Source organism: Apteryx rowi, unplaced genomic scaffold, assembly GCF_003343035.1.
Source record: "Apteryx rowi isolate R43461 unplaced genomic scaffold, aptRow1 scaffold_263, whole genome shotgun sequence".
Classification (NCBI taxonomy): Eukaryota; Metazoa; Chordata; class Aves; order Apterygiformes; family Apterygidae; genus Apteryx; species Apteryx rowi.
The window spans coordinates 311,344-325,476 of record NW_020449008.1 but is presented as its reverse complement, the minus strand read 5'-3'; the positions used below and the strand labels follow the sequence as shown (position 1 = coordinate 325,476).

General features: G+C 43.2%; 1 protein-coding gene across 2 annotated transcripts in view; it reads left to right on the top strand.

The window, feature by feature from the left end:
• The first annotated feature begins 845 nt into the window (after positions 1-845).
• Positions 846-14,133, top strand: part of TTLL12 (tubulin tyrosine ligase like 12) — a 35,661-nt gene continuing 22,373 nt past the window's right edge. Inside the window, exons 1-5 of one of the 2 annotated variants that reach the window (XM_026067808.1) lie at positions 846-1,005; positions 7,737-7,915; positions 9,622-9,820; positions 11,526-11,685; positions 12,388-12,521. In XM_026067808.1, coding sequence (XP_025923593.1) covers positions 886-1,005; positions 7,737-7,915; positions 9,622-9,820; positions 11,526-11,685; positions 12,388-12,521 — 792 coding nt within the window. In that variant the 5' untranslated portion in view covers positions 846-885. Of the gene's footprint in view, positions 1,006-3,426; positions 3,505-7,736; positions 7,916-9,621; positions 9,821-11,525; positions 11,686-12,387; positions 12,522-14,133 lie in introns of those variants that run through there. The other variant, XM_026067809.1, reaches the window with a different exon arrangement.

Below are 14,133 nucleotides of genomic sequence, written 5' to 3'. Positions count from 1 at the left end.
CCCRGAGCAGGCAATCGGGAGTGGGAAAACACAGCAGGCGTTCCTTGCAGCAGCAGCTCCGGGACAGCACAGCGAAGCTGAACAACGCTGTTCTGTGCTTGGGGCAGCCGAAAGGGGCACACTCCTTCCTGGCTCCCCCTTGCAGCCTTATAAGCCTACCCGAGCTCAGAGCAGCGCTACCCACAAAGGTTAGGGGGCCTCAGGTTAATCTGGGCTAGGCTACTCCTGATCAGATCTGAGCAGGAATGGATTTGGTCAGAAATTTCTTCTAAATGACCAACAAAAATACTGGGGAGCTGCCTCCCTGCTACAGGTGCTTACAAAAAAAACCACACCTGCCTTTTATGCTGACAGATAGTCGCAATATTGAAGAGAGACTCAGATGTCAAAATTCACCTGTCGCATTTACAGAAAACGTTTTAATTCAAGAATTGCTGCACTTGCCACCACCCATCTTCCCTGCACGCAGACAGCGTGTTACTGGAGAGGCCGTTCCCAGTGGCCGTGGCCAGCAGTTGGTCCCAGCCATGCCTCCCACCCCACCCGGACCCATTTCAGGGCCCTATTGCTGCACCCTTCCCGAAAAGCCCAGTAATAGTGAAACACTGGAAAACCTGGCATCACGCTAAGAACGCTATAAAAATAAGTAATTTATTAAAGGTAGAAGAGCCGAGTACAGGCCGCGAGCGCCCACAGGTGTGCCCTCCCCCACGGGGGTCACGCCACCGTGACTGGGGTAAAAGTGCCCAACGGCCTCGCAACGGCCCCCTCGCGCGCGCGCCGCGGCCCCGCCCCGCGCACGCGCAGCGCCCGCCCCTCACCCGGCATGCCCCGGTCCGCGCCCGGCCCGGCGGCCACAGCGGGAGCGGGAGGTGAGGCCGCGCCATGTCCGGGGATGGCGAAGAGGAGCTGCCGGCCTTTGTGGCCCTGCATGGCGCCGCGCTCCGCGCCTCGCGCGTCCCCGCGCGCTACTGGGAGAGCCTGTGCCGCAAGCTGCGCGGCGAGGTGGGTGGTCCCGCGCGCGCCCTCGGCCGTTGGGCGGGGCCGGCGCGCGCCGCGCCCGTTGGGGGTTTCCCGCCACAGGGCTCCCTCAGCGGCTGTTGCCCCCGCGCTGGGTCGGCAGCGGGTCTGCGAGGGGAGGGCGCGGCGGCGTGGGGCGCCCACGGGGGCAGCCCCTTTGCCCCTGCGAGCCGCCATGCGGGGCAGCGCCTCCTTTTCGGGCGAGCTGTTTTTTCCTGCGAGGTGCCCTGTGGGGCAGGCGCCTCTTCCCATCCTGGGGGGGGGGGGAGGCAAAAAAAGGCAAAAAAAAAGCAGAAGGTTGCTCTGCATAAAAGCGTGGAAAAACTTTGTGCTGGCTGTGTTACTGAAGCTGCAGTGTGGGGCTATAAAGATACTACATGTAATGCTCTGTGTGTGTTTGTGATTTATTATGGCCAGCATAAAGCTTGAAAGTGTTTGGGAAGTCCTAGTAGCTGGAGATCATGTATTTATTGGACAGAGGTAATGAATGTGTCGTAAAACCTTCAGCCTTTTTGCCAAAGAGAAATTAAGAAAAGCAGCAGCRATTGTACTAAAGTCAAGATATTGTCAGGTGTTAACATATTACGATTTAGGTTGCTTTTATCTAATCCACTTTTTCCCAGCTCTCTTCAATTCAGCACTGGTCTATCCTGTTCTCAGTTGCTTATAGCTGTGCAGAACAAACTCATTCAACTCGTTTTGCCTATGCGAAAGCTATCTGCCTCAGACCGAGGTATGCAGCAGGCAGTTTTCTGGGAGTACTTTTGGCTGGCTGGTTAGCTCAGTTCTTCCTAATCTGAGCAAAAGCTGTTCAACTCCCCCAGAGAGTGGGAACAGCGGTGGAAGAGCGTTCTGGCCATGGTTACAGCAGTGATAACACAAGCTCTGCTTTGTAGAGCATCTCAGCATGTCTGTGCTCTGTAGGTTTTTATCAGGCCAAATTCTGAGCAACTTGTAAGTCTTTATAAAACCACAACTCATAGACTTAACAAATTAAATTTGGAGGCATTGCCCTTTGTGAAAATTGTTGAGTTCCTCTGCAGTAGTCCTGACCAGGCTGCACACAAACCATCCATGTGCGAGGGCTGGGTAGGTTTCACCTCAAGCTGACACTAGAAGGGCTCCCAACCTGCTCTGAAAGAAATGAAGGGATGAAGAATCCCTTTTTCCCCATGTTTTTAGCAACCTCCTGCTTGTTCCCTGGAGCTGTTTGATGAGAAATGGGACAGTAACTAAGAAGAGAAAAGGGGCCCTTTTGGACAAAGGGCTTGTAAAGGGATAAGCTGGGTTTCGGACTTGCTGTGGTTTTGCATGCAGGCACCCAGCTTCAGTGGTAAAGAAAGCTGTCTTGCATTTGTTGGAGTAAAGAGACCAGGAACTTAGGAGGGAAAGAGAGAGAACCTGAAAGGTACGGGAAGAAAAGGGAACTGGCAAGGGAGTGGAGGAGGCCCTGTGGGAAGCGAGGAGAGAAATAGATGAGACACGATGAGAAGTTTGAGCAGGAAATATAGGACAAGGAGAAGAGACTGTAGCATAACATGCATGTAGAAGTAAAAAGAAGATGCATTTCTAATTATTTGACCACTTTTTTTTCCCCTCTTCCTCACTGTAGTGCTGGGGCAGGAGGGGAGAACAGCAAGTCATGATATAATCTGGCTGTTTATAGCACATATAGTCAAGGAAGGTCTGAATTTATTTCCAGTGCTTTCTAACTGTTGGGTGTCTGACACTGCAGTCTTAATATGTGTGTATTCCAGTTATCAGCATTACAGAAAAAATGTCTATGTCAACTCAAGCATTTGCCCAGGCACAAACCTCTTGTTATACTAGATCTCCCTCAGCAAGAATTGGTATAAATGACTTGGAACACGGGATATCTATTTTCCTGCTTAAATAGGAAGGCAAGAGAAGGGATATATTGGAGCAGGATGAAACAGGAGGCAATATAAATCTAGTAAACAAAAACAACCCCAAAGCTGCAAGCTGTTGCGTTGCCACATACCAATATTAGAAAGCTGAAGGTAGCTGGTAAACCGTGGAGCTACTCTATGGCATAAAGCAGGCTTGGGATGTGTGCGCTGTGGCCAAAATCCTTGCCCAGTACCAACTTTGCCAGGGAGGGAAAGAGAGGAGAGAAGGGCAGAGAGCAGAGTGAGGAAACCCGTAGCCATGATGCTTTCAGGGAGGCCAGGATGGAGACGTGCGGGGTAAGGCGAGTACATGCCCCGTGGTGGCAGAATGCGCCTTTCCCTTGCAGTGGAGGCTTAGCCTGCTCTTGTGCTAACTGCTCGAGTGTGTATGCAGAGAGAGATGTAATGACTTTAATGTGCTTAGGAAGATAAATTAGGCTGCTACTGATGCTTGTCTCTACTGTTGCAGCTTCTAGTGTTTGCCCAGGAGGAGAGCAAAAGGATATGGAGAAGACTGGGAAGTCCAGGGAAAATTAGTGAGGAGCATGGTGGACTGGGATGAGCTCTTGGGGAGGTAAATTCAGAGCTACAATACTTTGCTTAGAACTGTATTATTTGGAGAGGCTGGAGGAGCAGCAATAAAGACAGTGAAGGAGGTGTAGGGAAAAGATGAAAATGTTTTGGCAGTCTAGGAGAAGAATAACTTGGAAAAAAAAAAAAAACAACAGGGAAACAGAGCATAGGATGAGTTCCTTTGCCTCACATGTGAGGAATTCTTCRTTTGTCTTGACCTGTTAGCAAAGACAAAATTTTCTAGCATGTAGAACTTGGAAAACTTGCATCCACCATGCAGATAAAAATCTTTTCTCTTACATTGTACCTCTGCAACCCAACCCAAGCAGCTGTTTTCCAACACACTCTTCAGCGCTCATAGTAAATGCACCCTCCCTCTTATGTGTATGMTAAAGCCTGCAAGGAAAGTGGAGGGTTTGTTTTCATTTACCTCGAGATTTGCTGGAGCAGGTTTCCTTTCAAGAGCATGATGTAAGCTGTGAATTAAATTGGATTGATAATTCAAAACATGGCATATCCACTAGATCAAGAAATATGCTTTAAAAAAAACCTTTTGCATTTAGCATTCAGTTTCTCTGTTGGGGAGCAAAACTTTCTGAGTATCTGGCAAAAACTGGCAAAATGTATACGAGTGTAATAATTTATTAAGAGAGCCTAAAATTCTATTTCCAGTATAGTGTGTGTGTGTGGGGGGGGGGTGTCTGCAGAAGGCTTCTATAGTCTGGTTAGTAACCTGTACTTGTATGACTTTATAAGCCTGGGAAATACAGTGCCTACTCTAATTTTATCCATAATAATTTTTCTATTCCAGCCATGTTACATGATGTAGCCAGGCTTCTGTGTCCTGCAGCAAAGGTTTTTGTGGCTCTGAGACGGAGCTGACAAATGACTACTTACAGTGTTGTTCCAGTTAGAAATGGAGGCTCCTAGTTAATTTTTAGGAGTGTGGCATGATCAATACTAATACCCATATTTTTCCAGGTCAGAGGAGGTCAGGCTGTTGTTCGCAGGCCTTCAAAGCATTTGGAAATGTGCCTAGCAGGAATTTGCTGAGGATGCATGCACATGGCGTAATTGTCATCATGACATTGGCCTGCTCTGTGTATTGCATTCACTTCATGCAGTAGGTCTGTTACACAGGAACTGCACCTGAGTATGGAGTGGCTTTTGCCTGCCATGGTGTTTAATACTCCTCTGTTATGAGACTGATAGAGAATCAAAGGCAGTAATTTTGCCCAGCCATGTTTTACTTGCAATATTTGTGCCACCAAAATGTGTTGCTTCCGGTTCTCTGTCTTCCAGAGGTTGTTACATATCTCCAGAAGTACACTGTGGGGGAGTAGTTCATGTGAGCTCTCCCTGCTCTGCTTCAAGCAAAAGTTTATACCTTTTAAATTAGTGGTTTGATCTTATCCAGCTGATTTTTGTGTTAAGCAGTTTATGATGCCTTTAAGGGAGCTGCTTACTTAGTAGGGTCATGAGTGACTGCTTCTCTCAAAGGGTGGGAGGTGGAGAGGAGGGCAGCAGTGTCTTCCACCACTCTGCTCCATCCAGATGCTGCTGCTGGCCAGACACTTCTACCCAAGCAGTTCATTCACTACTCAAGTATTTGTTATCAATTTTCAATTTAGGAAACAAAAAAAAAAAATCAAAAAAGTCACTTTGAAGGCAGCCTCAGACTGCTGCTCTGAGAAGTGTGAATTGCTTCAGATGAAGAAACCTATTGACACTTAATTCACTTCAAGGCTGTCATTTTTTAGGGAGGAAATATTTTTAGCATAATTCTGCAGGAAAAAGTATTAAAAGCAGAGATTACCTGCTAAATGCAACTGCTGCAGTCTCATGCAACTGGTGTCTGTAGGAGGGAGAGACTGCAACATTGGCTTAGAGGATTTGGAGGCTGTTTTGCTTAAGTGTTCATATGTAATGAAACATAAAACCAACAGCTTCCTTTATTCGTAGAAGCACTTGATCTAACATTCATTGGGGTTGTTTGGTAAACGGGTGGAGCCTGTGGCAAGTGAAGGCTAATCCCTGAGTCAGCAGCTGGCTGATCTCATACCTGTGCCCATCCAACTACTTAACACTTTGCTTTAAGTATAGGAAACGCACAAAGTGCCTCACTAGCACATGTCGAGTGGGCTCTAATGAATCACGCTTGCAGTTTTAAATTTCTAATGATTGCCAGTCACTTAGCTGCTGTTTGTCCTGCTGTCTACTGAGCTTGATCGGGAAAGCAGCTCTTAATCTAGCAGCAGGAGCAGTGAAGCATCGCTTGAGGGTGGAGTGGAACATGTGTGCCCTGGTGCACTCTTTTGCTGCCTGCCGTTTTCCAGGATTAGCACCTGTGCAGTGAGCCATGTCAGGGAGCAGGTCCAGCAGAGAGCTAACCTGACGAAAATAAATTGTGAGCGCCGCTGGCAGCTGCCCGAGGAGGGACTCTTCCTTTTGCTGGGCCCTGCCTGCAGTTAAATCAGCTTAGAAGGACTGTGAATTGTGCAGGCAACTGAGCAGAGATTTACAGAAGTGTTCGTGGCTCCTGTTATAACAGCAAGAGGTTGTAATATTGCTTACTGTTGAACCATGGTATGCTCTTCTAGCAAAACTGAAAAAGTAGGAGCAAATAAGAATTTCTAGCTGTTTTGGTGCCTGCTGAAGTGGGTGATGTTACACTTATTTTTAAAAACTAGAAATAAATTTATGTTTAATCTCCCGTGAGGTAGCTTTGCAAACAATAATTTTCTTTACCCTATGAAAGGTGCGTATGTGGAGTTAGCCAACACATTGTGGGCATTTCCTTTTCCTGCCCCCCCCACCCCCCAGCCCAAAGGAAAATACCATCCCCTGTTCCTAAGAAGGGAATTTCAGGTACTTCTCCCTTTGGATTTGGAATGTGATACTGTGCTGTAGCTTAAAATCTGAAGCAGGTGTTCCTCCCTTCCCCTTGCGACCTGTCTTTCGGCAGTTATCTGCTTTGTCTGGTTGGCCTTTCTTTACAAATGGTGAATCGATTTCCTTGCCCTCCTACTGGAGTTTAGCAGAAATAACTATTCTGAAGCAGCGCTCTCTTGGAAGGAACAAATAAAATCTTGTTGCTACCTCTGTGCTTTTACATCGACTATGTTGTCAATGTCTAGAAGTAATGACTTGCCCTAATGTAGCGTCAGAGGTTAGGTACGCCCAGGCTTGACATGGTAAGCCAGTTGCTCCTGAGGTTACACTTCTGTTTCTCTCCCCCTCCCTACTACTTTCTAGTGAAATTGAGACGTGTGTTTTGGGGAAGCGTGATGCCTCTTTAAGAACTACCAAACTAGGACTACTGATTTGTCTGCTTCTGCCTCATTACGTAGTGTGTGAGTGACTTTTCAAATCCTTTTATAGGGAGTTATTTTTCTAAGTCTTTTGAAACTTCAGAATGCATTTTTTTTCTTCTTAAAAGCACACCTCAACCTTGAAATCACAAAAGTTGATACATTTCAGCAAGGTCTTACTTCTACAGAGAATTTACAAGCTCTCCATTTGGCAAGGTTTTGGGCAGAAGAGAAACTTGTGTAGTGACCTACTTGATTTGTAATCAGGATGTTATATCTAGAGTAGGAAACATTGAGAACAAACCTCTTTCAGCATATTGATAGAGGTAAGTGCATAGATCTTAATTTGCAGCAGTATAAGCAATCTCCCAACTCATCTAGAGATAAGTGAACATACCTTGAATAAGAAAAAAGAGAAAAGGGGGGAAAACATACTGGGAATTCTTAATTGCTTCAGAGCTCAGTTGGTAAAAGCTCTTCTTTTTTCCTCTAAGGGCCTTAATACATTTCAGCATAGGGCGGAGCCTGGGTAACAGCTGGATTTGTTGAGCTTTACGTGCCATAATACGAGACTATGTATTTGCAAGACTTAAGTTGTTGATTTTAGTAAAGTTGAGCAAAGACCTTCTCTTTTCAGCTTCTGAAAGAGGGATTAGTAGGCCATCACCAATAGATCCATTGGTACCAAAGAAACCAATAAATCTTCCTGCTAATATTAACTAAAGAAATTTCCCAAGCAAACAGTTCTATTAAAACATGGAAGAATTAATGCTATAATTGATTTATCTGTTAAGTTCAAAGTGCCAAATGGTTATCAGATCGCAAGCCAAAATTATCTACAAGTGCCTTTCAGTATTGAATTATGCATGTCAGGATAGTGCTTCAACTAACTGCTTGCAATTCTGTGCAACTTCCATCTCAGGTATTTGATGCTGGTGACTACTTTGGGATAATGCAAGTAGAAGAGATGGAGGAGGAGGAGGAAGAAGCTGATGAAGAAATGGAAGAACAATGGAAAAAGAAACCAAATCCTGGAAATGAACCTTGTTTCAAAGTTATTGTAACAAATGAGAATGGGCTTCAAGCCTCCAGTCCAAATAGGTGAGCAGTAATTTCAGAACTGTTGTTCAATCTTTGAGTAGCCTCAAACCCTAAAATGATGGCACATATGTACAGTTTGTTTTAAAACTTGTTTGATCCCATTCAGAAATCCCCTTTGTCTCTTTTCTTACTATAAAAGATAGCTGCCTATTTCAATAAGCATAAATAATCTGCATGCTATGAGGCATATGTTGCAAAGAGTATTTGTGGTGCAAGTATCTTATGTTATTCCTTTTTAAAACATGCAGGAGGATGCTTAGAAATCAGCTTTAATAAACTGATGGAGAAAATGGGCAAAGGGCAAACTTGAAATGAATTGCTCAGAAATAATATCAAAACTTTGTATCTGTCAGTTGGTGTGCCCTTGGGAAGAAGAATTGTCCTCCACAAATCTCTGATGGTGAGATGAAGCTTAAACTCTTCTGGAGCTCTAAACACAATTCTGCTCAGTTCTATAAAATTTCTTTTGCCAGATCTTTCATTTTTTTTAGATTTTAGATTGTTAGATTTTGTGGGTTTAGCTAAAGTTAGCCTTGATGAGTAAAAACAATGTAGAGCGTAGATATCCACCTTTACATACCAGCTTTAACCTAAGTCATTGTCTTTCTAAATCTGAGAACAAACTTAAATTATGAACTTCAAAACACCTCCTGCAGTAAGCATGGGCATCCTTGCAGCATTCAGATGTGTATGAATGTAGGAGCAGAACATTAACGCATCTGTTTGCTAACTGGAATCTGAACCAGATTTCTGAAAACCTTCCCCTTAGCACTCTCTGGACTCTTTAATTTCAAAATTAAATGAAATTTCTTCTTTATACGGAATCTGAGATATGATAATTAGTCAAGGATATTCAATGTACATGAGAGGGGACTTGCTTTTAACTTTCTAAAGTGTGTTTTTTGTGTTGTTTCCACCTCTCCCCACCCTTTATGTAGAATTCATTTTTTTTCTTCGATTTAGTTCAGTAAGAGGATAAAACCAAAATGTGGAGAACTCTTCTGTTTAAATAACTGTGCTTTTGCTGTAAACATCATGCAGCCTAAATGAGGGTTGGCTTTCCAGTTGTGTATGGTTTTGTTTAGTTTTAGCTTGGCARTTCTTTTAAAACAATACATCTTTTTCTAAAAAGACCTGAGAGCCAAACAAAAACAAAAACCTTTTTTTTCTTTTTTCCTTTTTTTTTTTTTAATAGGCAAGTAGTATAGGCTTGTGATGATCAGACCTCTCCACCTAGTTTTACAGATAACTGTAGATGTCACAGAACTCGTCACTAATGAGATATGCGAATATTGTTGCAGAATAATATAGTGTTTTTCTTCTTCAGGCAAGAGTTTCAGGTTGATGCAGTGGAGGTGATAATGACCAAAGGGAAGAAACTCTTGTGTCCCAGGATATTAAAGCAAACTGGGGTTACAAACTGAGTGCTCTGCTCTGTGTTTGCACCTCATCTTCATGGAAATAGTAACTAATGTACAATTCATTTTCTAGAACAAAAACAAAGTCTAAATTAAGTCACAATGTTATTGCTAGGAGGTTGTTCTCATCCTTTTGTGTCGCAGTGTACACTCTAGGAGTTGGTTTGGGAGTAGGAAAAGAAATAGTTGTCAGGCTGTGTACAAGGAAATGTAGCCCTTATTCACAGGAGCCGTTGGCTGTGTACATGTAAAAATATATTGTTGTAATGCTACTGAAATCTCTTTAAGCATTTTCCTGATCGACCATGCCTGGACGTACCGTGTTGAACATGCCCATCAGCAGCTGCTTCACGTACCCGGGTTACTTCACAGAATGGCAAATCTCATGGGAATTGACTTTCATGGAGAGATCCCAGATGAGGGCAGTATTGAGCAAGTGCTGCAGGAAATGTGGAAATACAATCAGACCTACCAGCTTTCTCAAGGGGTAAGTCTCTGAAGCTTAATTACTAGGATGCTAAACAGTTCTAAGTGATCCTGCGTGAAGACATTCCAATACATGGCTATTAACAAAAAAGTGCCTCTTTAATGTAAAAAAAGTTCCTTTACTGACATTTCAGAACAAACTTCTACTTGGAAGGAGAGCAAGTGCCTTGTAGAGCTAAAATGCGCAATGGTTTGCTACCAACTTTCTAATAAGAACTTAAAAGTATTCCTCTTAGCTTTGAGGGKTTTTTTTGTTTTGTTTTTTGATAGAGGGGAAGAGCATGATGCAAAGGGAGAGGGCTAGAAAGGGAAGATCTGCTTGTGTGTTGTGGGTTTGGGCTTTTTTCCTTCTCTTGAAACTTTCTCATAATGGAGGAAAGAATCCCACTTGAATCAACGGTCTCACATAAAAGTGTGTCTGTCAGCAGCCATGCTCACAGCCTTCCTCATCTGTATGGAGTGCTGTACATACCAAGGGTGTATTTCTGTTGTCAAATAACTTAGCTTCCTAGTTTGTATTTGGCAGCAGCTGATTGCGCACACCGTGTAAATGTTAGTTCACCCTCAGGCTCTTCTGATGTTAAACAGCTAGCTTCAAAACAGAGACTGTGTTTCTGGGGATAGCTTACCCCAGGAGCTGCTACCTGTAGCAGCTGTTTTACGAGAAGCTCACCCTGAGCAGTGTGAGCATGACCAACCTGCTCCATTTAGCTCCGCAGCCCAAGATTGCAACACACACCTCTATCAGTGTAGGTGTCGGCTTACTTCAGGGTAGTATCAGACCTGAAAAATCCCTGTGAAAGGGATTCATTGTGGCTGCTTCCTTTGTTTATTCTGTAAGTAAAAGGGAGATCTGAACAGTGCCTCTCAGTCTTTCTGCCCTGTGCCTTTGTTTCCCATCTTGTTGTTATGAATAGCTCATGAATCATGTGGGATTACCTGGGCTACCAGCTGAAAAGTGCTTCCCTAGAAAATGATTCATTCAACCTGTAGCTGAACCTGGCGTCTGTTCCCCCTTCTGGCACTGGACTGCTTGAAGAGCTTAAGTCAGTTGCAGCTCCTCCATTTCCTCCTCTCAGTGCCTCCATTTCTGCATCTGTAAAAGACTGGCAGTAGTGTTACCAGGAAACTTGAGCTTTATTCATTTAGTCGTGATTTTATCATGAGAAGTGTTGCAGGAAGGTGTGGTTTGGTGATGCAGCCCCAACAGTCTCTTGGCCAGCTGTTGCTGCAGGGGCAGGTTCTGTTCTTGTCCCATCCTGCAGCTGTATACCTCAAACTCCTCCTCACTGCAAACTGGTACTGATAGAAACTGAAGGAAAACTAACCCTACAAAAAAAGAAACAAAAAACAAACAAACAAAAAAAATAACAAGCAGCCTTCCACTGGTTTAGCTCCCTGAACTGGCTTGTTTGGTGCAGGGGAAGTGGCTCTGGTAAGCAGTAGCGCTAGCCGAAGAAAGAAAATGGGAATGTGCAGCTGGGGTGGGAACAGGCTTGTCTGCTTTCACGGTGGCTGGAGGCTAGGCTGGCTTAGCCTCAGACTTGCCGAGATGGGAGTGTCATTTTCTACTTAACACCTGCTCACAGTCTTGGCTGGAGTGGGAAACGGAGAAGAGTTSCAGGGTGTACTGCCAGTGCCTTCTGTCTTGCAGTGCTCTTTCAGCAATTGATAATGTGYGCGGTGTCTCGCTTCTCCTCTTACAGACTGCGGAGGAGAAGGTTCCTGTCTGGTACATTATGGATGAATTTGGATCACGTATTCAGCATTCAGATCAGCCTAGCTTTGCAACAGCACCTTTGTTTTATATGCCTCAACAAATTGCTTACACTCTTCTCTGGCCTTTGAGAGACCTTGAAACTGGTGGTAAGCATGTCTGTCATGTATGTTTCTTTTCATCCCCACAACAGAAAATAGGTCATATTCTTATAAATCATGAGCTCTAAAATATGTTCTCACAGCGCAACAAATGTTTTAAGACTAAAATGACTGCATGTTTGTAATACTATGGAATTAAAAAGTTCTATCTTGTGTTTCTAGCACCGTAGCTTATGTGAGATGGAGGCCTTTATCTGTCCAAAAATGTTAGTAATATTTTACTGTCAGAGAACTTGAGTCTTGCATCACTGTTCTAATATAACCACTGATTCAGACATCTGAGTGTTTTTATTTATTTATTTATTTATTTATTTTTTAACTTCCTCAAAACATCTGTTTGTAGTTTGGAGTCACAAAGTCACAAAGCCACTTGCTCAAAGTTGGGCAATGCCAGACTAACCATTTGTTCTTGTAACCTTGTTTGGGGCCTCCCTTATGTGCCCATCATGTAGAAGGGATACTAGTTATGTGACTAAACTGTCATAAGCTGGCTGGCCTCAGACTAAATTTTGCAACCCAAATAATACCCCTTTTTAATGTAGTCCTTTTTAATTCTGTCTAATTTTGCATTTAAATCACAAAAGTTGTGATATTATTCACTGTCAAGCTGTCATTTGTGTGATGTGGCACAAGGAAGACTTTCAGTGGAAAATGAAAGGCAGTTCCTAACAGATTCTTATTTTGCCACAGATGAAGTGACTCGTGACTATGCTCATGGGGAAACCGATCGTTTAATCAGGAAATGTGTCTTGTTACCATGGGTGCCTACTGAAGTGTTGGACATAAACTGTTTTACCCCAGAGCCATCAGATGAGCATTACCAGGTATAATTTTAACAAGTCTCTTATTTTCTCTCTTAAGAAGAGACAGCATGTGAGAACATTGCAAATGCGCTGATTTTGCTTCTTTTTTTGGCTTAAAGATTGATAGGAGTATTAGGTGTTAACTAAAAGCTAAATCATTTCAAATAAAGCATGGTGAAACAAGAAATATCTTATGCATAATATATAACTGTTCCAAAACTGAAGCAACACAAACCATCTCTGTTATGTGTTTTATCTTTTTTTTGTTGCAAGTACTTACACTTTTCAGCCTGGTTACGCATTTAACGTTGTGATTTAGAACCATTAAACATTGGAGCAGAGACAGCATCTTTAATTTGGTGGCCCTGTTAGGAAGTCCTTGTCTGTTCTGTTTATTGCTGAAACTAATGCTGTTTGAAATCTCTACTTTTCGTGAGACAAACCTGTATTAGATTCTTTTTTTTTTTTTTTTTAGAAAAAATAAAGGAGCATGATTCTTGATGCGTAAGAGGACACTGTACTGGCTGCTAACAGCTTTCAAAGTGCAGCTCTTAAAGATGTGTCTATAGCGCCAGTAATCTTATGATGGAGGATGGGCAAAAACTGCTGGATCCAGCTTGTTACTAACAATATCTGGTCAGAAAAGAAGTTAACCTGCTCCTGCCAGATAAAGATATGCCTGGAAAATTGTTAGGCTGTTTTGTAACTTAAGTCAGATTGCTTTCCTGGGATTTTGCATTTTTGGAAGAGGGATAGATGTACTTTGTGTTTACAGATGAGAAACAATAATGCACCCACAGTTCTGGTCTTGCAGATCTTCTCTTGGCAAAAGTGTCTGGATCTTAGATAAGGCAATATTTTACATGGGGTTTTAATTCTGTTTTGGGATGATCAGATTTGGTTAAAGAACTGTGTGTGGCAAATAAGTGAATAATATCCTCCTTTCCCTCCCCTCCTTAAAAATGTGCATCTTCTCAAAGCATTGTCTGTCTTTCTTGTCTCTTCCACTCAGCTGTCCAGAAGAGATGACAGTGAAAACATGATGCAAGTACCAACCAACTGAGCTCTCTTTGACTCAAGAATATTTAGCTGTAGATTAAAGTCATAGGCTGGTGACAGACCAGTGAAAAATAGCTTAGTGCATAGCATAACCTTAAACACTGAAACGAGAAGTCTGGAATGAGATACCATGTTGCTGACATTTCTGCAGCCCATATTTTTGTACACACAAGAGCTGCATGCACAGAAACGTACACACAACTTCAGGGATCTGTTTGCAGCATTTAACATGCAAGCCAGCAATTTTGCAGAGAATTGCAATTGTGTGAAAATGTTACTAAACATATGCAAGTCATACTATTTCAAAATTAACTTTGCTGCTATCTCTTTGCAGTGTCTGCAGCTCAGAATGTTTTACTACTATGTGCAAATAACTACTAGTAGCTAAATTGGCTGTGTTGTTGTTTTTCCTGTAGCTTCCTCTACGTTCTCCTTAGAATAAGAAATGTAACTAGCTGACTTAGCTAATTTTACAGGATCACAGAATGGTTGAGGTTGGAAGGGACCTCTGGAGATCATCTAGTCCAACCCCCCTGCTCAAGCAGGGTCACCTAGAGCACATTGCACAGGATTG